Raw genomic sequence first — 22,351 nt, 5'->3', positions numbered from 1 at the left:
CTTCAAGGAAGACTGCCTAGGCAGGCCCATCTGGGGTTTGGGGAGGGTCTCTAAATATGGAAATGTGGTTTGATCAGAGTTGTACTTTGTGGAACCGGCCATGTGGGTAGGGGAGAGTGGAGATCACCTAGAAGCCTACTGAGAGATAACCACAGCCTTTACAGGGGCAGTATAAGAAGTGCTAGATGCCTTTAACATCGTGAAGACAGAGTCAGGGTTTTGGTAAATGATTGAGTGAAGGCCAAGGGGTGAAGGGAGGAAGTCCAGAATGAAGACAGGGTAAGTGACTGGGAAAATAGTAGTGACCATGACAGAAATTAACTGACTCTGGGCAGGACATGTGGTACCCCCAAAGCTCTCCTGATCCCCATTCTATCAGATGGTGAGGGGGTACCTCAGGAAAGCCTGCAACTGCTTAAAGTCCAATGTTCCTCTTTGGGGGGATGTTGGAGAGGACTTCTTGAACTTAAGGTTAATCTAATGCAGTTAATCATTACTGGTAATTATGCCCTTAATAGTACAACATTATGCTTAATAATTTATCAAGTGAAAGATGATAAATAAAAGGATAATGGGCCAGGACAGGCAGAAGGGAATTCTTTTTTTTTTTAAATTTATTTTCAGCATAACAGTATTCATTGTTTTTGCACCACACCCAGTGCTCCATGCAATACGTGCCCTCTCCAGTACTCACAACCTGGTTCCCCCAACCTCCCACCCCCTGCCCCTTCAGACCCCTCAGATTGTTTTTCAGAGTCCATAGTCTCTCATGGTTCACCTCCCCTTCCAATTTCCCTCAATTCCCTTCTCCTCTCCATCTTCCCTTGTCCTCCATGCTATTTGTTATGCTCCACAAATAAGTGAAACCATATGATAATTGACTCTCTCTGCTTGACTTATTTCACTCAGCATAATCTCTTCCAGTCCCATCCATGTTGCTACAAAAGTTGGGTATTCATCCTTTCTGATGGAGGCATGATACTCCATAGAGTATATGGACCACATCTTCCTTATCCATTCGTCCGTGGAAGGGCATCTTGGTTCTTTCCACAGTTTGGCGACCATGGCCATTGCTGCTATAAACATTGGGGTACAGATGGCCCTTCTTTTCACTACATCTGTATCTTTGGGGTAAATATCCAGTAGTGCAATCGCAGGGTCATAGGGAAGCTCTATTTTTAATTTCTTGAGGAATCTCCACACTGTTCTCCAAAGAGGCTGCACCAACTTGCATTCCCATCAACAGTGTAAGAGGGTTCCCCTTTCTCCATATCCCCTCCAACACATGTTGTTTCCTGTCTTGCTAATTTTGGCCATTCTAACTGGTGTAATGTGGTACCTCAATGTGGTTTTAATTTGAATCTCCCTGATGGCTAGTGATGATGAACATTTTTTCATGTGTCTGATAGCCATTTGTATGTCTTCATTGGAGAAGTGTCTGTTCATATAGGCAGAAGGGAATTCTGACTGAAAGTGGACTGTTAACTAACAGTTAACAGAATTTTAAAAAAGAAACATGATGATTAAAAAAAATTTCAGTTGATGGCAGGATCTCTTCTTTGTTCCTTAAATTGCAATTAAAATATTAATACATAATAACAAATATTAACCTCCAAAAATAAAAAATAAAAGTGGACTGTTATCCCCACCAAGCTTTGACAAGAAAGAGGTGAATGTCTCTGAACAGTCTATTTTCCTCCCATTTCCCCTTCTTCTTTTTAAAAATTCGAGTGTAATTAACATACAGTGTTATATTAATTTTAGGTGAACAATATAATGATTCAACAATTCTATACAATTCTCAGTGCTCATCAAGATAAGTGTACTTTTAATCCCTTTTATTTATTTTACCCATCCCCTTCAACCTTCCCTCTGGCAATCCCCAATTAGTTCTCTGTATTTAAGAGTCTGTTTTCTTCTGGCGATTCGCAGACCTGTACCCCTGGGGATAAAAATATATGTTTATAAAATAAAAAAAAATAACTAAAATTAAAAAAAAAGAGTCTGTTTTCTTTCCCCTTCTTTTTTCTTTGTTTTTTTTTTTGTTTCTTAAGTTCCACGTATGAATGAAATCATATGGTATTTGTCTTTCTCTGACTGACTTATTTTACTTGGTATCATACTCTCTAGGTCCATTCAAGTTGTCACAAATGGAAAGATTTCATTCTTTTTATGGCTCAGTAATATTCCATTATATATATATCATATATATACACATGGTTATACATATAATAGAATATACATATATATATATATACACACACATATATATATACACACACATATGTATGTATTCCCTTATACGTATAATCATATCTTCTTTATCCACTCATCTATGGATCCATTTTTCCCCCTTAATAAATGGCATCCACCTATCGAGTCCTGAATCTAGGAGTTACCTTTGATTACTCTCTCCCTCATTTCCCACATCTGATCCATTAAAGGTAATTCCAAGAGTCAGGACTCCTGTCAACTTTATTTCTAAAACACACTCCAATCTCTACACTTGCCTTTGTCTTGACTGCTATTACCAGAGACCAAGACCACTGTCCTCTCATGCATATGGAGCATTAGCCTACATACAGTTTCTCTGCTTTCTCCCTTGCCCCAGCGCTATATTATCCACATGCCTGAGAACAATCTTTAAAAGCAAATTAAGTCCTGTCTCCACTGATTAAAACCCTCTAGTGGTGGGGTACCTGGGTGGTTCAGTTGGTTAGGCATCTGTCTTGATTTTGGCTCAGGTCATGATCTCAGGGTTGTGCTGGGTGTGGAGGGAGCCTGCTTAAGATTCTCTCTCACCCTCTCCCTCAGCCTTCCCTACCTCCTTAAAAACTCCAGTAGCTTCTCACACTTAGAATAAAATCCAAACCTCCTATCCTTGCCTGCTAGGAGCTACATGATGTATGCCTGCCTAACTTCCCAGCCACATCTCACAACACCTTCCTCCTTGCCTACAATACTCCATCTGGCCTTCTTTTTGCTTCTCAACAATGACAACCTTCCTTCTGATTTTGGGATTATGGACTTCTTTTATCACTTCAGTCTTAACTTAGAGGTCATCCACACAGAGGGATCTTTCCTGACTCTCCAGTTGTAAATAGTTACTCTATCACATCCTCTCTACTCGCCTTTTCCTGATCTCTCTTTTTAAAAAAACTATATATATTTCCTCTGTTAGAATTCAAGCTTCTGGAGAGTAGAGATTTTGTCTGTGCTATTCACAGTAGAATCTCCAGGGTCTAGAATAGTGCTTGATACATTGAATCAATACCAAATTAATATTCATGGAGTGAATTAATGAATGCACTTTTATACAATTATGTTATCATTCCAGAGACATTCTGGCCTGGCTTTCAGTGAACTCCTTTTTCTCTAACTATTTGGTACTAAGCAACCATTGCCTCATATTGGGGATAGGGGCTAATATATTTAGGACAGTTTCTTGGAGTAATCTGTCTTTTGGGAAATAGCATTCTGTGTTTTGTTCCAGATTGTTACATGTTAGGGATATTAGACAAATAATTACCAACTTTCTCCCACTGCTCAGCAAGAATGGGGATAATTATACTAGTTTGGTACTTATCAAATGGTGCTATGCCTCTCCTCCTGGGTATGGAAGGACTCTTGAACTTTTTAGAGTTCTCTTGGACTTTAGATGCAGTTGAGTTGATCACACAGTATCATGACTGGTTAGTGCAAGATCCATCTCTTGTTTTACTGGATGTTTTCTCCTTCATCTCCCATTCACAGTCTCATTCTCCTTTTTCCTTCTAGGCTTCTAATCTTGGGTCTTTAATATATATTCTTCCTGTCTTCTAACCTATGTATTTAGATATATGTATATCCTTGAAAAATGCAGTGTTTTGTGCATGTGTCCATGGGGTCTAGGAGACCTTTGTAAAAAATAAAAAATAAAAATACTATATTGTTTTAGAGAGTTATTATTAGTAGCATCTCATGTTACTTGGGGGCACATGGGATCATAGAATTTAAAAAAAATTTTATTTAAATTCCATTAAGATATAATGTATTATTGGTTTCAGAGGTAGAGGCCAGTGATTCATCAGTCTTATATAATATCCAGTGGGGATCATAGAATTTAATAATTAGGAATCATTCATTCTACTCCTTGCCTTCTCTAATAAGTAAGAGGACTAAGGCCCAGAGACTTCCTTTAAATGAGTCCTTTTATCAAAACTGTCCACATTTACTGAAAGTCAGTTTGGTCAGGGTCATATGTCAGAAGTGTTGAGGACACAGAGATGAATGGCACAGGGCCTGCTTCTGAGCAGACAGCCTCTTGGAAGTCTTATAAGGAAAGCTCAGTGGGCTGTGGGGTTTCCCATGTCTTCTTTGTTATTGGCCATTGGGTTGACAAAGGATCCACAGATGATCTACTTTGTGGATACACACTGCTTCTTCCCCAATCCTCTCTTTTTCATCTTCACTATTACCCAAGACCCCACATCCACCTTGTGCATCAGTGGTCCCTATAGACATACAGCCAAATTTCCAGCCTGCCTCTGCTCTTTCTTGTCCTTCTTGTGGGTGACATGCCTCTTCTCTGTTTGGTCTACCTTTGAGTGTCCTGGTGGAGCAGAGTCCTTACCAGACTTTCTCTTTGTGTTTCCAGATTGGAGCATCTCTCTTTGCCAGTAACATTGGAAGCGGCCACTTTGTGGGGCTGGCTGGGACAGGAGCTGCTGCAGGCATTGCCATGGGAGGCTTTGAATGGAATGTGAGTAACATCAGAGACACTGGGTCTTGGAGCTAGAAGGAAGTTTAGCAGTTAGCCAGTTCAATCTGTGCTTAGAGATGCTCTAAGTGTTAGGGAACCAACCAGGGCCTCCCTCTGATGTAGATGGAAAAGGGGCACAGCTTCAGGAGCTCCATGGTCCCATTCTACTTCCACCAGAGTAGCGTGAGAACACTATATAATGATATAATGGCAATAGTATTTTTTTCTTCTCTTAAAAATCAAGTCCTCTTGTACCCTTTTGGCCATATTGGAGGTTTTGAAATTCTTACCACCAGATTTCCATTATCATTATTATTATTATCTAAAAGTTCTCTATGTAGTATTTTACTCCTTGTAAACCTGAGAAGAGGCCGAAGGGGCTATGTTGTCAATGGCCACCCCCTGGGGTCCCTCTGCTATTGCCTAACTACCATTCCTGTGGGCCAATCAGGCAGCAAAGGCCTCTTTCATTTTCTGATGGCCACTTGGGGAGTTGTCCCCAGAGCCCCAAGAGAATATGCTTGGTGATTTTCCTGTAGTAATTGAGGGCAGATAGCAGAATGGGCTAAGGTTCCTCCTGGTTTGATTCTACCTATTGTTTTGTTTGTTTCAGGCACTGATTTGGGTGGTTGTCTTGGGCTGGGTGTTTGTTCCCATTTACATTAAGGCTGGGGTAAGTATCTGCTCTGTTATTCCATTTCATGCAGTATATATATATATACACACACACACCCACACCTACACCCACATATATCTAATACAAATATATTATATTATTATAATATATAATATATAACATATTATTATGTATTATATATAATACAAATATTATATATAATATGTATATCACACACACACACACACACACACACACACACACACACACACACAGTATGAGCTCCATCCTCCTGAAGGACAAAGGAGACTTTCTAGCATAAATGGCAGAGAACACCTGTGGCTTGGTTCTCTTTTCCAAGTTATAAAATTTTTGACCACTTTTAGGGACATTCAACAGATCCACTCAGCCATGACTTGACTGTCTAAGAAGCCCTCTAAACAACCTCATTCTATGCAGAGGCATCTTAAGCATCATGTCCCTTCACATTGGGTGTACACTTGCAAGGCACTGCCATGCATTTGCTCATGTGTGCCTCTGCTCCTGGAAGGGAAGCAGCATGCGAAAAAGAACTGTATTTCCCTTTCAGTAGCTCTTGCAGCTGCTACTCAACTATTGAATGCATGCTAATGCATGTGTTCATGTGTTCATTTAAAAAAGTGTCTATTGGGCATCTTCAGTGTCCTGGGATAATACCCTACCCTTGCAGTGGTAGGGCATATGGGATCGAGTTTGGATTGAAGAATGGGGCCATCTGGCTACCTTACAGATTTCTCTGACCCTTCTTCTCTGAGTCTTCTGGTCAATTTGGCTGATGATGACCTTTCTTACATCCCATGCAGGTGGTGACAATGCCAGAGTACCTGAAGAAACGCTTTGGAGGCAAGCGGATCCAGATCTACCTCTCTATTCTGTCCCTGTTACTCTACATTTTCACCAAAATCTCAGTGAGTCTACTGCCCTGGGGATGGGCGTTAGCTGTCTCAGAATCAGCCCACTCCTGTTCCTCAGCACATACTGGCCCACCAAGGCACAGCAGTATTTGTTTTATTAACTTGGTCCCTTAGGTCTTCTTGCTTCTTAAGGTAAAGTCCTATTTCATGCATCAAGAAGTCAACATGGGGAACTCCTTACACTCCATCATGTGGAAGGTTAAAAACATAAACAGGCTCGAGTTTCAGTGAAAACTGTTCTTAATAGAACATTGAAAGGGAATTAGCAATATCTAAGGGCTGGTTCCAACCTTATAGTTAGCTGTGAGCCTTTGTGCTTGAAGGGATCAGAATCTGGCTCTAGGTGATGTTTCTAATACACTTAAACAAGGCCAGTCAGTCACAACTCTTGAAGGGTCTTCAGAAATTCTCCCTCTTCTTTTAGGGACAGGGAAATGAAAACTGGGAATTGAAAATACTTGTACAGGATCCTGAATCAAGAGTAGAACCCAAACTTCTGGCTCCACCTCACTGTCCTTTTCATTGCATGAGGCTTTTCTTGTTTTTTTTTTTAATCTTTTTTTTTCCTGATGTTGCTCATGCTTTTTGTGTCATTTCTAAGAATCCATTGCCAAATCCAAGGGTTGAGAGAAAAGTGGCATTTTCTGAGACCACATAGGGTGTTACAAAGCACTCACTGCTCTATCAGAGGAGTTTTCTCATTGAGTATGATCAGTTTTCCTCTGTTTTCTTGTTCTTCCCTATTCCTTGTCCTTCCAAAGGTAAGACTGGATCAATCTCAGCATCTTGGAAAGATCTTTCCTGGATGAAATTTGAGTCAGGTTGGATCTGAAATGAGCCTTCTGCTCTAGCTATGTAGGGTGCTGAAAAAACAACTGCTAGTGCTTTTATTTTCCTGGTCACTTAAAGCCAAGACAAGAGCAATATTAAATAACATTTGCAATTTTATTTATTTTGGAAAATTTAAAACATATACACCCAGAGATAGAATAGTATAATGAACACTAATGGACCAATACTTATCACTCAGCTTTAACAATGATTATCATTTTGTCATTCTTGTTCATCTATTTCTTCTACATTTTTCCTCCCAGCAGTACTTTAAGTCAAATCCCAGACATTATGTCATTTTGCTATGAATTTTTCAGAATACAGCTTTGTCTTTTAAAAAAAACATAACCATTGTGCTATTATCACATAGCAAAATCCAGGGGAATTTCTTAATTTAGGTGGTTTAATACCTGATCCATATCCAGATTTTCCTGATTATATAAAAAATGTCTTCTTACAGTTGATTTGTTTGAACCAGAATCTAAATGACGTATATACATTGTATTTGACTATACTTTCTTTAAAGGAAATACCTATATCTTCAGCTTAACATAATTGTTTTTTTCTTCTATGCCATTACCTTCCAGCCCTAGTCTGGACCTACAGGCACATACTTTTTTTTTTTTTTTAATTGGGTTGTATTTCTTTTTTTGTTGTTGAGTTGAAAGAATTCTTTTTTTTAAATATAATTTTTAATTTTTTTTAAAGATTTTATTTATTTATTTGAGAGAGAATGAGTGAGAGAGAGCATGAGAGAGGAGAAGGTCAAAGGGAGAAGCAGACTCCCCAAAGAGCTGGGAGCCTGATGCGGGACTCGATCCTGGAAGTCCGGGATCATGACCTGAGCCGAAGGCAGTCGCCCAACCAACTGAGCCACCCAGGCGCCCTATAATTTTTAATTTTTAAATTAACATATAATGTGTTATTAGCCCCAAGGTTACAGGTCTGTGAATCGCCAGTTTACACACTTCACAGCACTCTCCATAGCACATACCTTCCCCAATGTCCATAACTCTACCACCCTCTCCCTACCCACATCCTCGAAGCAACCCTCAGTTTGTTTTGTGAGACTAAGAGTCTCTTATGGTTTGTCTCCCTCCCGATCCCATCTTGTTTCATTTATTCTTTTCCTACCCCCCAAACCCCCCACATTGCCTCTCAACTTTCTCATATCAGGGAGATCATATGATAATTGTCTTTCTCTGATTGACTTATTTTGCTAAGCATAATACCCTCTAGTTCCATCCATGTTGTTGCAAATGGCAAGATTTCATTTCTTTTGATGGCTGCATAGTATTCCATTGTATACATATACCACATCTTCTTTATCCATTCCTCTGTTGACGGACATCTAGGTTCTTTCCATAGTTTGGCTATTGTGGACATTCCTGCTATAAACATCCAGGTGCATGTGCCCCTTTGGATCATTACATTTGAATCTTTAGGGTAAATACCCAGTAGTGTGATTGCTGGGTTGTAGGGTAGCTCTATCTTCAACTTCTTGAGGAACTTCCATGTTGTTTTCCAGAGTGGTTGCACCAGCTTGCATTCCCACCAACAGTGTAGGAGGGTTCCCTTTTCTCTGCATCCTTGCCAGCATCTGTCATTCCCTGACTTGTTAATATTAGCCATTCTGACTGGTGTGAGGTGGTATGTCATTGTGGTTTTGATTTGTGTTTCCCTGATGCTGAGTGATGTGGAGCACTTTTTCATGTGTCTCTTGGCCATCTGGATATCTTCTTTGCAGAAATGTCTGTTCATGTCCTCTGCCCATTTCTTGATTGGATTATTTGTTCTTTGGGTGTTGAGTTTGCTAAGTTCTTTATAGATTTTGGACACTAGCCCTTTATCTGATATGTCGTTTGCAAATATCTTCTCCCATTCTGTCAGTTGTCTTTTGGTTTTGTTAACTGTTTCCTTTGCTGTGCAAAAGCTTTTGATCTTGATGAAATCCCAATAGTTCATATTTGCCCTTGCTTCCCTTGCCTTTGGCGATGTTCCTAGGAAGAAGTTGCTGCGGCTGAGGTCGAAGAGGTTGCTGCCTGTGTTCTCCTCAAAGATTTTGATGGATTCCTTTCTCACATTGAGGTCCTTCATCTGTTTTGAGTTTATTTTCATGTGTGGTGTAAGGAAATGGTCCAGTTTCATTTTTCTGCATGTGGCTGTCTAATTTTCCCAACACCATTTGTTGAAGAGACTGTCTTTTTTCCACTGGACATTCTTTCCTGCTTTGTCGAAGATGAGTTGACCATAGAGTTGAGGGTCTATTTATGGGCTCTCTATTCTGTTCCATTGATCTATGTGTCTGTTTTTATGTCAGCACCATACTGTCTTGATGATGACAGCTTTGTAATAGAGCTTGAAGTCTGGGATTGTGATGCCACCAACCTGGCTTTCTTTATCAATACTCCTGTGTCTGGCTATTCGAGGTCTTTTCTGGTTCCATATAAATTTTAGGATTATTTGTTCCATTTCTTTGAAAAAAATGGATGGGATTTTGATAGGGATTGCATTAAAAGTATTCTCTATATGTTCTAGGTACTAGACCCTTATCAGGATTTGCAAATATTCCACTCCCTCCCACGCCCTGCATGCTGTGGGTTTTCTTTACATTTTCTTTTTAAAATTTATCTTATTAATTAATTAATTATTTTAAATTTAATTTAATTTTTTCAGTGTTCTAAGATTCATTGTTTATGTACCACACCCAGTCCTCCATGCAATTCTATAATGTCCTTTGAGGCACAAAAGTTTTAAATCTTGATGAAGTTCATATCTACTTTTATTTTTGTTGTTTATGCTTTTAGTGCCATTTCTAAGAATCCATTGCCAAATCCAAGATCATGAAGATTGACTCCTCTGTTTTCTCTGAAGAGTTTTATACTTTTAGCTCTTACATTTAGATCTTTGATCCATTCTGAGTTAATTTTTGTATATGATATGAGGCAGGGGTTCAACTTCACACATGTCCAGTTCTTTCAACACCATTTGTTGAAGAGACTATTTCCTCATTGAATGGTCTTGCACATACATTTCTATACAACTCAATGTAAACATGCTCTTGCCTATAAGGCTGATAGAACTTTGTCTTGGAGTTGGGACTGATTCCCAGAGTACTACTTCCTCCTTGCCCAGCTTTTTGACTCAAACTGCTACTGCTCTTGACTGGTGCCTATGCATTTTGCCAGCAATGTGATGATTTTACCACCTTCAGTTTCTTCTCCCCTCCTTCAGGGTTAGTTTTTAGTTATAAGATGAAGACGCTGGGCTTTTTAGTGCTATGTTATTAGATATCAATGTGCAGAGCCTAGACTCAGAAATGCTGGGAGGGGTGGAGAAATCAGGCTTCCTGAGGTAGAGAAGAGCAGATGTAAGAGGAGAAAAAGGAATGTAAGCGGGGAGGAAGAGGAAGTTACTCTGGAGCTAGGTGGGGATTGGCAAGGGAACTGCTCCTTGGTTCAGCTTGTGAGGTGGCACCTGTCTAATGAGGGTGTAGAGGAGGCTACTGGGATTTCCCTTCTTTGAATCAAGTCTTCTCCAGGTCCACAGTTCAAGCGGGTAAAATCTGTTGACTGTAGTTGCCATGTAAGGGTACTCTTTATCCTTGGAGCTGGTGTGGGGTAGTCATATAAATAAACTAAATACCCAGTCTCTCTCCTTGCCTTCCAATCACCTCATCTATTGTTCAGGTTACTGATTAAACCTTCTGTGACTTGGGAACCCCCAGATAGCTGAGGGGCAGTCTTGCTTAGCTCACATCCTGATGGAGCTCATTCCCCACCAGTCAGCCTTTTCTGAATTTTGCTTTTGAAAAGTACTTGGTACAGGTTGCTCCTTCTCTGCATGATTTCTGGGCCTCCTTGCTGGAAGCTTTGCCCAGACTCTTACATGCTCCTCCTGCTACCCAGAGACAGCAATCTTTTGAATAATGTGTAAGAAGGATGATAGCTGCCTTTTATTAAATGTTGGTCTCTTTGCTTAGATTCTGATAGAGGTTTTACTTATTTCATCTCCAGTTTACATGAGCACTGCCTGGTAAGGATTTCTATTTATTTTCTACTTCATGGATGAGATAACTGAGCCTCAGAGAAGTTAGGTATTTTGTCTCAAATCACATAGCAAGTGTGTGGCAAAACCAGGATTGGAACCCATGTCTCTCTAGTCCCAGAGTCTGTGTTCTTCTCACAGTTCTGCTCTATGTTTGGATGCAATGAAAGCACAGCATGATCGATTGGGATTGATCATCTAGTGCTATGTCCTATGTTCTCATTTTATAGCTGGAGAAACTGAGTTCCCAAGAAGGGAAGGGACTCTGTGGGGTTAAACAGTAGCAGAACTATGAACAGCAAGGTAACTGTTATTGACACAAAACCTTTGGCATTATGTGGCCCCTGACTTCTAAATTTTTCATTCCTTTATTACAGGGTCTGTTAAAATTCAAGACCTTGGGAAAAATTAAGATAGCAGTTAAATGACCTTACAATATGAACAAGTTTCTAAGAGTATGGATTTGAGAGGACTGTGAGGAGAGAACATTGACTGCACACTGGTATATGAAGGATCTGAAGGAGGGACATTTAGGCAGGGGGAGAAGGAGGGAAGGGTTGACACATGAGACTTTATCTTTATAAGTTTGGCTTACTTCAGGTTCATCATGAGTCATAGAGCACGAAATCATTAAAATAATTACACTGATGTTGAATGTACCTCCTAGGAACTCACATTAAGATACGCATGAAATCAAAGTTCATGGACAAAAGAAAATAATTGTTAGCCAACAAAGTAAGATATGTATTTAATTGCACACAAAGATTAATCAATCTTGTTGGGTGTATGTAGAGGCATGGACAATTTGTGATGGGCAAGAAAGAAGAAGGGTAGCCTTGTGAGATCCAAGTCTCCCAGGAAGGCTTCGGGGAGGATATAGGGATTCAATGTATGTGTAATTGATAGGAGAGAAAAATCATTTCAGGTGCAGGGCCTAGAAATAACCCAGCCACTGAGCAGCAGTGGAGTGGAATCTTGACTAGGGCCACCATCTTGTGGCTAGGTTTTGGGCTCTGAGACTCAGATTTGATTATTTCTCCATGTACTCCTCTGAATTTTATTGGTTCTCTGCTGTCCCTTTCCTGGAACCCTGCCTTATCAAGTTCTGAGATGCATTTTGCTCTATAGAATTTCCTAGTATCATGTATCTTATTTAAGTGTGTGTAATCACTTGAGATAAGCCTCAGATTTTATGAATTACATGTGATGACTGAATGTCCCAGTTTATATTTCCTGGGGCTGATAACATGACTGCAATAAACTTTTACAGCAACTCCACTGTCCATTTTGGATCCTTGAGTGGAAATAAGAGCTTTGGCTTTTACTTAAGGTTTGAATACTCATTACCTGAGCCATACGCTTTCACAAATGAAAAGAGAAATTTGAGCAATGGGGCTCTCCATCTCAAATGTCGTTGCCAGGCAGGATTTATTGGGTGCTCAGATATAACTCGGACCAGAATGGGCTGCAAAGCACACATATAAAATCATAGGATCTCAGAGCGTCAGACAAATAATTTATGCAAGTCTCATGGTCAGACACTCAATTACTCTTTTTTTTTTTCTGAAAAACAATCTGAAGGGTTTGAAGAGGTGGGGGGGGTGGGAAGTTGGGGGAACCATGTGGTGGGTATTAGAGAGGGCACGGACTGCATGGAGCACTGGGTGTGGTACAAAAACAATGAATACTGTTATGCTGAAAATAAATAAAAAAATGATTAAAAAAAAAGAGACTCAATTACTCTTAAGAGGTTTCCCAACTGAATCTGTAATTTTATTATTCCCCATGAGTCTCATGGACATTGTTCAGCCAACTTTTCACCAAAGTGATGGGAATAAAGCCTTTGAGCTGAATCCAACTGCCTGTTTTTGTAGATATAGTTTTTTTTTCTAAAGATTTTATTTATTTATTTGACAGAGAGAGATCACAAGTAGACAGAGAGGCAGGCAGAGAGAGAGAGAGAGGGAAGCAGGCTCCCTGCTGAGCAGAGAGCCCGATGCGGGCCTCGATCCCAGGACCCTGAGATCATGACCTGAGCCGAAGGCAGCGGCTTAACCCACTGAGCCACCCAGGCGCCCGATATAGTTTTTTTTTAAAACAGTTTATTTATTTGGGATAGAGAGTGTGAGTGAGTGCAGAAGCAGCAGGGAGAGTCGGAGAGAGAAAGAGAAGCAGACTCTCCACTGAACAGGAAGCCCTACGTGGGGCTTGATCCCAGGACCCTGGTATCATGCCTTGAGCCAAAGGCAGATACTCAACTGACCAAGTTTTATTGGAACATGGCCACACCCATTTGATGTATTATCTATGGCTGCTTTCATGCATCAACTTCAGAACTGAGCAGGTTGGACAGAGACTATATGGTATATAAAACCTAAAATGTTTATTACCTGAAACTTTATAGAAAATGCTTGCTGAAGTTTGGTCTAGAATATGATAATTTCTATTTCATTTCAAGTTGGTTTTGCTTAGCAGCATTGGGGAAATTTGCTTATTTCCTTCCTTCCTTCCTTCCTCCTTTCTTTTTTCTTTATTAAGGGTTAAGAGAAATTTAGAGAATGAGCAATCTGGGAAGAGCTGTGAAACAAATGGTCTCATAGGATTATAGGAGAGTTCTTTACTATCATGCTGGTGGTATATGTCCTTAATCATTCCCCTACTTGTATAAATAAAAAAATAACAAAATGCTTCAAACATACAGAAAAGTACAAAGACTAATGTAGCAAATACCACCACCCTGATTCTATAGATCTTAAAAAACTCTTCATTTTTAAAAGGAAACAAATAAAATATTACAGATATGATGGAAGGCTTATTTCTACCCTTCTTTTTTAAAAAAGATTTTATTTTTAAAATTTCTTTTCAGTGTTCCAGAATTCATTGTTTATGCACCACACCCAGTGCTCCATGCAATATGTGCCCTCCATAATACCCACCACCAGGCTTACCCAACCTCTCATCCCCCTCCTCTCCAAAACCCTCAGTTTGTTTCTCAGATTTTATTTATTTATTTGAGAGAGAGAGAGAGTGAGCACAAAAGGGGGAGGGGCAGAGGGAGAAGGGGAAGCAGACTCCCTGCTGAGCAGGGAGCCCGATGTGGGGCTCAATCCCAGGACCCTGGGATCTTGATTTGAGCCAAAGGCATACACTTAATTGACTGAGCCACCCAGGCTCCCCTATATCTACCCATCTTGATCCTGTTTCCTTCTTTCTTAAAAGTTATACATGTCTTAAACTTACTGTGTTTTCCTCTGGTCTGCTTTTATATTTTTACTACCTATATATGTATATTTATATAACCATAAGGAATATAATGTGTGTTAAAATTTTTGCTCTCCCCTCTTTTGAAACTATAAGAAAAATGGGACAGTGGTATTTAAGAAAGTCTAGAGTGGAAAAGCCTCCATAATCCCATGACTCTAATACAAATATTTCATATTGTGTCTTTGCTCATATGTGTGATTTCTTTTACAGAATTGCAGTCAGAATGTGTATACCATTTGTCATCTTTCTTCCCCATCTTAGCATCAAACTTATACATTTTTCCATGTTTCCATCTTCAAAATTATTATTTTGGGGGGATGTGGAACTTAATGATTGATATATAATTTTCAGCAAGACATTTAGAAATCTTCTGGTGGACCAAAAGCTCTCAACAGTGGTCACCGTTGGTCCAAGTGATGGAAGTAAAGACACTTTTACTTTTCAGTGTATAACTTTCTGGGCTGTTTTTTCCCCTCTGACTATACTCATAAGTTATTTTATTTTAAAAGTAAGTAAAAAATGTTTTTTTTTTAATGATAAAAGATCTTGCTCTCTGCAGAAAAAATTCCAGAAAAGAGAAATTTTACCTTTTAGTGTTGTGGGAAAGTCACTGGATTTGGACACAAAGAGCCAGATTTTAGCTACTGAGTTTGTCATTAATTTTGTCTCTCTCATCTGTAGAGTGGAGCCAATATATTTGTCCTATTACCTTGTCTTGGGGATCAAAACAAAGAATGTACCTGAAAACATTTGGTAAACTATAAAATTCCCTGGTTATGGGGGAAAAAAAACCTAGTGAAGTAGATAAAGCTTGGGCACCTAAGATTCAAAGACTAGTATCAGAGCACCTGGGCTTATGTGAGCTTAGGTATGGCACAGTATCTCGAGGCACTCCTCCTGGCTTTTAGAGTTCTAGGGGAAGAATTTACTCCTGAGGTTAGATGTGTAATCAATAAATGGGGCCCCTTTAAATGAAATAACTTTTTTTTTTATTTTAAAGAGGCATGGAGGGTAGGGTGGGTCCAGCATTATGAATACTCACTCCAATTCCTATGGCTCAGTGTGCAGACGCAGGACAGAGTGGCCATTTCACCTTTAGCAAAGCTGATGTGCAGCTGGAGGTCCTTTCTTCCTCTCTGGCTGTAGAGGATAGGATGGAACAGATCCAGGACCTGGGAGGGGAATGCTTTCTTTGGCTACAGGGCTTTCCCACTTCCAGCCACTGAGTATCATAAGCACTCAGAGTCAGAGCTTCTTACTTTAAAGATGAGAACACAGAGACATGGAGAGGTGAAATTTTATCTAAGTTTTATCTAAGGTCAGGCCTATAATAGCAGCACTGGTGTTACAACCCAGGTCCTCTGACCACTAGCTTTGTGTATATGTGTGTGGTTTCTTTCTAAGTCACCTTCTGACTCTGCATCTCCTCCTCCACCAAGAAAGACAATGATATTAGGTCTCCTGGGACTAGAGAATCTGCAGGGGAGCTAAGATACCAGTCCTCAGGAGACCTGTCTTGGGAGAGGGAGTTGTGCATTAGCATATAAGCTTGGAGTTGGTGTGAGGCAGTCTCTCTGCCAACTAATAGAGTCAGGGAATAGGAGATGTGATTGGTGGGGAGCTGAGCCATTGGAGGGCCCCAAGGAGCTTAAGGAGGTGGAGGTGGGGAAGCTGAGATTGGAGAGGAGATGCAAGGGCATCATTCCCAGGGTTATGACCTGGTGGCCCTTTACACACCCTGAAACATATTAGGTTTTATGCAACAAAACAGCTTGTTCATTGCTTCTAGGGGAGGTCTATTTTCTTTCATACTTAGCAATTTGGAAATAAAAGATTTACCATGATCATCCCTTAATACTACCTGTCCTGGTAGTATTTTGGAGCTGCTATGAAAATTCATTTTGGGTGATTCTGGTACTTTGTTTGGTTTAAATTAGCAACTCACCATCATGCCAGGTAGAAGGTTTTTTTTTAATGGGATTATATGAGGCAGGGAGGAGAAAGAGAACTGCATCAAGAACGTAACTGGTGAATTTGGGGGTGAAGAGGAAACATTTCTTTCTAAAGGTTCATGAGATAATCTAGATAAAAGCACCTAGAATCAAACCTGCCATATAAGAGATTCTTGGTGATGTTCTTGTTGTGTTTGAGCCAAGGTGGACTCCATTTGGGCTGAGAAGATAAAACTGATGTTGCTGAAGTGTCTCTCCATTCCAGAGTATGGGTGGGTTTTCCTTCTCATGGACTCTTTAGTACATGTTTTTGGGAATAGATCTAATAAACCTTTGCACACTGAGGTGTAAATGATGGAGAATAGCTTAGATCAGCAGTCTACAAGTGGGTTAGGAGGAACCTCAAGGTGTTAATAGTTATTCCTTGGCAAACAAAGTTCTATAGTTAAATAAGTTTGTGAAGGGTCATTTACCATGTTACCCTCCTGGGGATTCATAGTACATACTGTATATTAAAGGCTCAGGGGAGTTGTGTGGTGAGGAAACTGTCTTAACTTTGCTTAATCCAGCATTTTACAGATATCTGACTAGGGAATCCTTTTCTTCCCCCCTTGGGATATCTATTATCATCTTGAATAAAGCCTGCTGAGAAACTTAGGAATAGAACATGGCTCTGAGGTGCTTCTGTGTTTTTTTTAATCAAAAAAAATTTTTTTTCTGGTAAGAACACTTAACATGCTTTTGACAAATTTTAAGTGTAAAATACATTGTTGTTGACTATAGGCACAATGTTGTGTGGCAGATCTCTAGAGCTTATTCATTTTACTTAACTGAAACTTCATGCCTGTGGATTAATAATTCCCCATTTCCTTCTTCCCTCAGCCTCTGGTATTCACCATTCTAGTCTTTGATTATACAAATTTAAGTGTTTTAGATACCTTATATATGTGGAATTGTGTAGTACTTGTCTCTCATATTCTTATCCAGAGATAAAAATATGGACCTTTAGTTGGGGGATTTAACCAAAGGGCAAGACGGGTGTGAACCAACATTGGGCCCAGAAATCACAGGCATTGACAATACTCAGGAGACATCTTCTGCTACTTTCTTCAAGTTTGCCTCTTTGTCTTTGCAGCTGAAGTGCCTCAACCAGGCTCTGGGTGCAGCCTGCAGCCAGCTGGACTCCTTCACCCCTAACTCTGCCTCTTCTCTTCTTCTAGGCAGACATCTTTTCTGGGGCCATATTTATCAACATGGCCTTGGGACTGGATCTGTACCTGGCCATCTTTCTCTTATTGGCAATCACTGGCCTTTACACAATCACAGGTGAGTCCATACAAATGACTCAGCCAAAGCCCAGGAAAGGAGAAGGAAGTAGGAGACATAGCTTTTCCTCTTGAGGAAGAGAAACAGTTTTAGGATGGAGTGTTTGCTTAGTCTCAATGCTAGGACCCTAACAAGTTATATGGGGACCCCAGAAAACTCTAGTGTTGGCTGGAATAGTCAGTGTAACTTCTTCTAGGAAGTGTGGCTGGGACTGGCCTTCCAGGTTGTGGCTAGAAGTTGGCTGAGTTGGGAGAATCAGAGAGGGAGTGCCAGGTGCAGGGATGGGGAGAGCAAAGGAATGGAGTCAGGAAAGGGCATGGCATGGCGCTGGGGCAGGGTGAGCAAGCAGGTGCATTTAGTTGGAGAAGGGTGGCCAATGGGAGGTAGCTGAGGTGTGTGTGGAGTATAAGTCCAGGTAGTTCAAAAGAGGTCACATGCAGGGAGTTTGGAAGCCAGAAGAAGGCCTTGGGTTTTATGAGATAGGCACTGGCAGGCACTGTAGGTGGGAAGGGAGGGAGTGAGGCACAAAAAAAGAGATTTTAGAGGAAGACTTGAGAGGTGACTAGAGAAGCTGGTGACAGGAATAGCAGTTGGGGTGTTACTCTGCTCCTGATAGTGGGCCCAGGGTCAGCAATGGAATTTACTGCCCAACTGAAGCCCCACAGCTTTGGGGACAAGAAGTTACTTAAATGGTCTGAGTAAAGAGAGAGCAGACATGCATGGAAGTAGCTCTTCAAAAAGTGCTGATTCATTAACACTCAAACACCCTGTAGAGATGGACGCTCTTTGCTCTTCCTTGCCTTTGTGGGAGAAAGTCCTTACCAGAGCCATCTCCTTTGCGCCTTCTTCTGCCTTCAGTCACATCAAACTCTTCTTCCTCAAATAGGGAGAAACATTCTCCTTTTCCCAAGGTCTTCCCAGCATTTCTGTGAAAAGTAAAGGTATAGAAACATGTTGGGTAGTAGATTGCTATAACAAGACAAAGGAGGAAAGGAAAGAAAGGCAGACAGGTGACTGAGAGGTGTGCTCAGAGGATGTGCAGAGGGAGAGGGGCAGGGAGTGGGCAAAAGACAGACACAGGTGTTCCTCCTACGTGAGGTCACATGTATTATTTCCTTTGCCTGTTTAGGGGGCTTGGCGGCTGTGATTTACACGGACACTTTGCAGACAGTGATCATGCTGGTGGGGTCTTTTATCCTGACTGGATTTGGTAAGTGGGGCTGGGGCAGGCTGAGGAGGCAGGGAGGCAGAAGCAGAGGCCTAGGGAGAAAAAAAGCAATTGTAGCATCCCTGCTTGCTGCTGGCCCAGGCAGTGAGCTGGGTATCCTCTGCCCTCCCTAGGGGAGTGGTCAAGCCTGGATTGCCTACCATAGTGAATGTCTGGGGGCAACTTCCACAGCCCTGGAGAGCTCAGTCTGGGCCAGGCTCAGGCAATACCTGGTCCCTGCTGCCCTCTCTAGATGAACTGAGCCAGTAGTCCCCAATGTGGACCTCTGATGTCGTGGTCTGCTCTCCATGGAGAAACTGGACAAAAAAGGGATATGTCTAAATATGCATCAGGCTAAATATATTCAATGTTGTATCTTAAACCTTAGATTATATCTTGTCTACATTTGATGTTAAATGTCCTTTATTTTATGAATTGATGATAGTAAGTGATCATTTTCTTGTTTATGTCCTTACTTGATAAAATTTAAACAATTAGCCAGTCTATATTGACCTCTGACCCCAACTTTGAAATTTTATTTGTCTATAAAAATCCTAAAGACAAGACTGGAGACCCTAGATCTAGAGATACTAATTATGGGAGAATCTAAAATGCATTTTGTTTTTTTAATAGGGCTCATACTCTCTGTGGGTCCTGTGAAGCCTCTTATTTACTCTCTATTCCCTGTTTCCAAGAGCTTCCATTTGGTTTTCCCCAGTGACGATGGTGGTGGTAGGGGGGTCTGCAGGACAGAGGCTAGAATGACATATTCAAGGGCACACAGCAAAGAGGTGGTAGGGCTCTAGACTCCTCCCCCTTTCTCTGTCTATCCTACCACACTTCTGTGACCAAGGATGGTATGGCTGAGTCTGTGGATCTCCAGGTTGCTGTGCAGGATTTTAAAGGCTGCTGCTGACAGTTAAGTGTGAGGGGGAAAAACATCTTTGAGTCTTCAAAACCAAAGTCTCTCTTTTAATGAATTCAAATAGTTTCCCATTTTGAAAAGGTTTGTGGTTGGAATACTTTCACACATTACTGCTTTAGACCCTCACAGTCAACCCCCCACCCCAGGAAGCTGGGCAGGATTAATAATCCCATTCTATGGATGAGAGAGGTGAGGCCCAGAATAGGAAAGTGACTTGCCCAAGATCACACAGGGAGGGTGGTTTCTCAGGCATTCATAGGAAGAAACCTGAATGAAGAGCTGAGAGTTTTAGGTTGCTTGTTGCTGATGTTTTCCAGCTTTTCACGAAGTGGGAGGGTATGATGCCTTCATGAAAAAGTATATGAAAGCCATTCCAACTGTGGTTACTGCGGGAAACCTCACCATCAAAGAAGAATGTTATATACCAAGAGCTGACTCCTTCCACATCTTCCGAGATCCCATCAAAGGAGACCTGCCATGGCCTGGGCTCATCTTTGGGTTGTCCATCCTTGCCCTGTGGTACTGGTGTACAGATCAGGTACCCATGCTGGATGTGTGGGGTGGATGGGGTGTTCCAGGTCTCTACAGGGACTCCTATCTAAGGCTTGTGGTGTTGGATACAGTAGCGCAGGGCTCATATGGTCTGGGGTCACTGAACCTTGGGACAAGGGAATTCCAGGCCAAGAACCAAGGACATGTGGGCGGGGAGCTGAAGGTAGCCAGAGAGCAATGAGAGGTCTCTGGCCTGCACCCCTCTCTTACGGGCTTTCCCTGGCAGGTCATTGTGCAACGCTGCCTCTCAGCCAAAAACATGTCTCATGTGAAGGCCGGCTGTATCTTATGTGGGTACATGAAGCTGCTGCCCATGTTCCTCATGGTGATGCCAGGAATGATCAGCCGCATCCTATACACAGGTGATGCCTCTTGCTGGACTCAGCAGCCACTCTCTCCCACTTTCCTCTCTCTGTGTCACTTCTAAAGCCCTGTAGCTCCCTGTTCTTTCTCTTCTGCCCTCTTCTTCTTTTCTTGCCACAATTACTAAACATTATTGTTTCCCCTTTACATAGCAAAAACTTGAGGTCACAGAACCTGTGGGGTTGTCTTCCCTGGTTCCTAACATTGACAATTACTTTAGACCCTTTTGCAAATTCTCTGAAGTCATGATACAATTCCAGCTGCAGCTTCTTCCAACTAATATTTGCTAACTTTTTGTTCAGTCTTCCTCAGGCTCTGGAGTGTGTACGATGTCTTTAATGTCAAAGAACCCTGGCCAGTCTCTAATTGCTTATGCTCAGAACCCCGTTTCTTGGGCCATTTCTTTGAAGAGCCCTGAGACTTGTACTTTACTTTCTAGGGTAATAGGGTCTTTTTGACCATTTTGTGGCTTCTCCAGCTTTGCCAGTTGCATTTTTTTGGTCAGCCATCATAGGTCCAAACTGTTTCTTGGAATATGAAATAATGGCAAAAAAGAGAGTGCCAGGGAGTAAAACTTTGGTGAGCTCCCAAAATGAAGACAAGACAGTCTGGGGGCACTTGCTGCCATTGGCTCCTTTTAGATATACTCTTATACTGGCTCACCTGTCATGAGAAAAATATTCGTAACTGAATAATTTATATTGTAATAACAATATATAATTAAATTGTAAATTATATATTATATAATTTATATTGTACAAGACACAAAAATATTTGAGATAATGCTATAATGAATAGGCGGTCTATGGAGCAGCACTAAATGATATAACTGTAGTAGGTACCTAATAAATGTTTGTTGATTTAATTCTAAAGGAGTTACTGGAATTTTCTCCAAGTCTCTAGATCATTTCCCCTTCCCATCTCAGGCTACTTTTTATCTTTCTCTAACACAGATTTTTCACATTTTGGAAGTACTACCCAACAGCCCTCCCACTGAGGAATTCCCTCAGTCATCTGGGTGTTCAATCCTACTTGTAAAAATGCTGCTGCAAATAAACGTTAAATTAGGAGCGATGGGTCACTGTGATCATCAGGAGAAACAAGACAATAGTCACTGCTATGTTGTAGGGAGGCCTAGCTAAAGTCTAAAGACTGTGCCCCCTCTCTATCCACCCTGAGCATTGCTTTATTTTCTCCCTCTTATACCTAAGAACTCTTTTCCCCCAGTCAGATCTGGGAGATGGTCATATCAGTAGGGCAGGGGCATGGCATTGTAGGGCTCAACTTGAAGTTGCACTCTCTGTGGAACCAATTCAGGGCCTTGGGCAGGAATGTCCTGTTTGAAGTCTTATTTTAAGAAAGTGAATCTTGGAAATACTTCCTTGATTTCTGCTTGCTGACGTGGCTCTTCATCTTTTCCCAGAAAAAGTTGCCTGCACCGTTCCCTCGGAATGTAAGAAATATTGTGGTACTGAGGTTGGCTGTACAAATGTTGCTTACCCGACGTTGGTGGTGGAGCTCATGCCCAATGGTGAGAGTCATTTTTCTGGCAAAGTCTTTCTTTGGAGGCTGAT

The 22,351-nt window shown here is 41.1% G+C and overlaps 1 protein-coding gene across 1 annotated transcript in view; it reads left to right on the top strand.

Annotated features, from left to right (window-relative positions):
- LOC125082451 (sodium/glucose cotransporter 1) overlaps positions 1-22,351 on the top strand; it is a 70,775-nt gene that overhangs the window by 21,699 nt on the left and 26,725 nt on the right. Inside the window, exons 3-10 of the mRNA XM_047698132.1 lie at positions 4,637-4,741; positions 5,355-5,414; positions 6,200-6,304; positions 17,625-17,730; positions 18,860-18,940; positions 20,180-20,400; positions 20,641-20,776; positions 22,201-22,308. Coding sequence (XP_047554088.1) covers positions 4,637-4,741; positions 5,355-5,414; positions 6,200-6,304; positions 17,625-17,730; positions 18,860-18,940; positions 20,180-20,400; positions 20,641-20,776; positions 22,201-22,308 — 922 coding nt within the window. The remainder of the gene's footprint in view (positions 1-4,636; positions 4,742-5,354; positions 5,415-6,199; positions 6,305-17,624; positions 17,731-18,859; positions 18,941-20,179; positions 20,401-20,640; positions 20,777-22,200; positions 22,309-22,351) is intronic.

The sequence above is a fragment of the Lutra lutra genome, chromosome 12, assembly GCF_902655055.1.
Source record: "Lutra lutra chromosome 12, mLutLut1.2, whole genome shotgun sequence".
NCBI classification, from domain to species: domain Eukaryota; kingdom Metazoa; phylum Chordata; class Mammalia; order Carnivora; family Mustelidae; genus Lutra; species Lutra lutra.
Note: the sequence above shows the minus strand (reverse complement) of the source record. Positions and strands in the feature narration are given on the sequence as shown.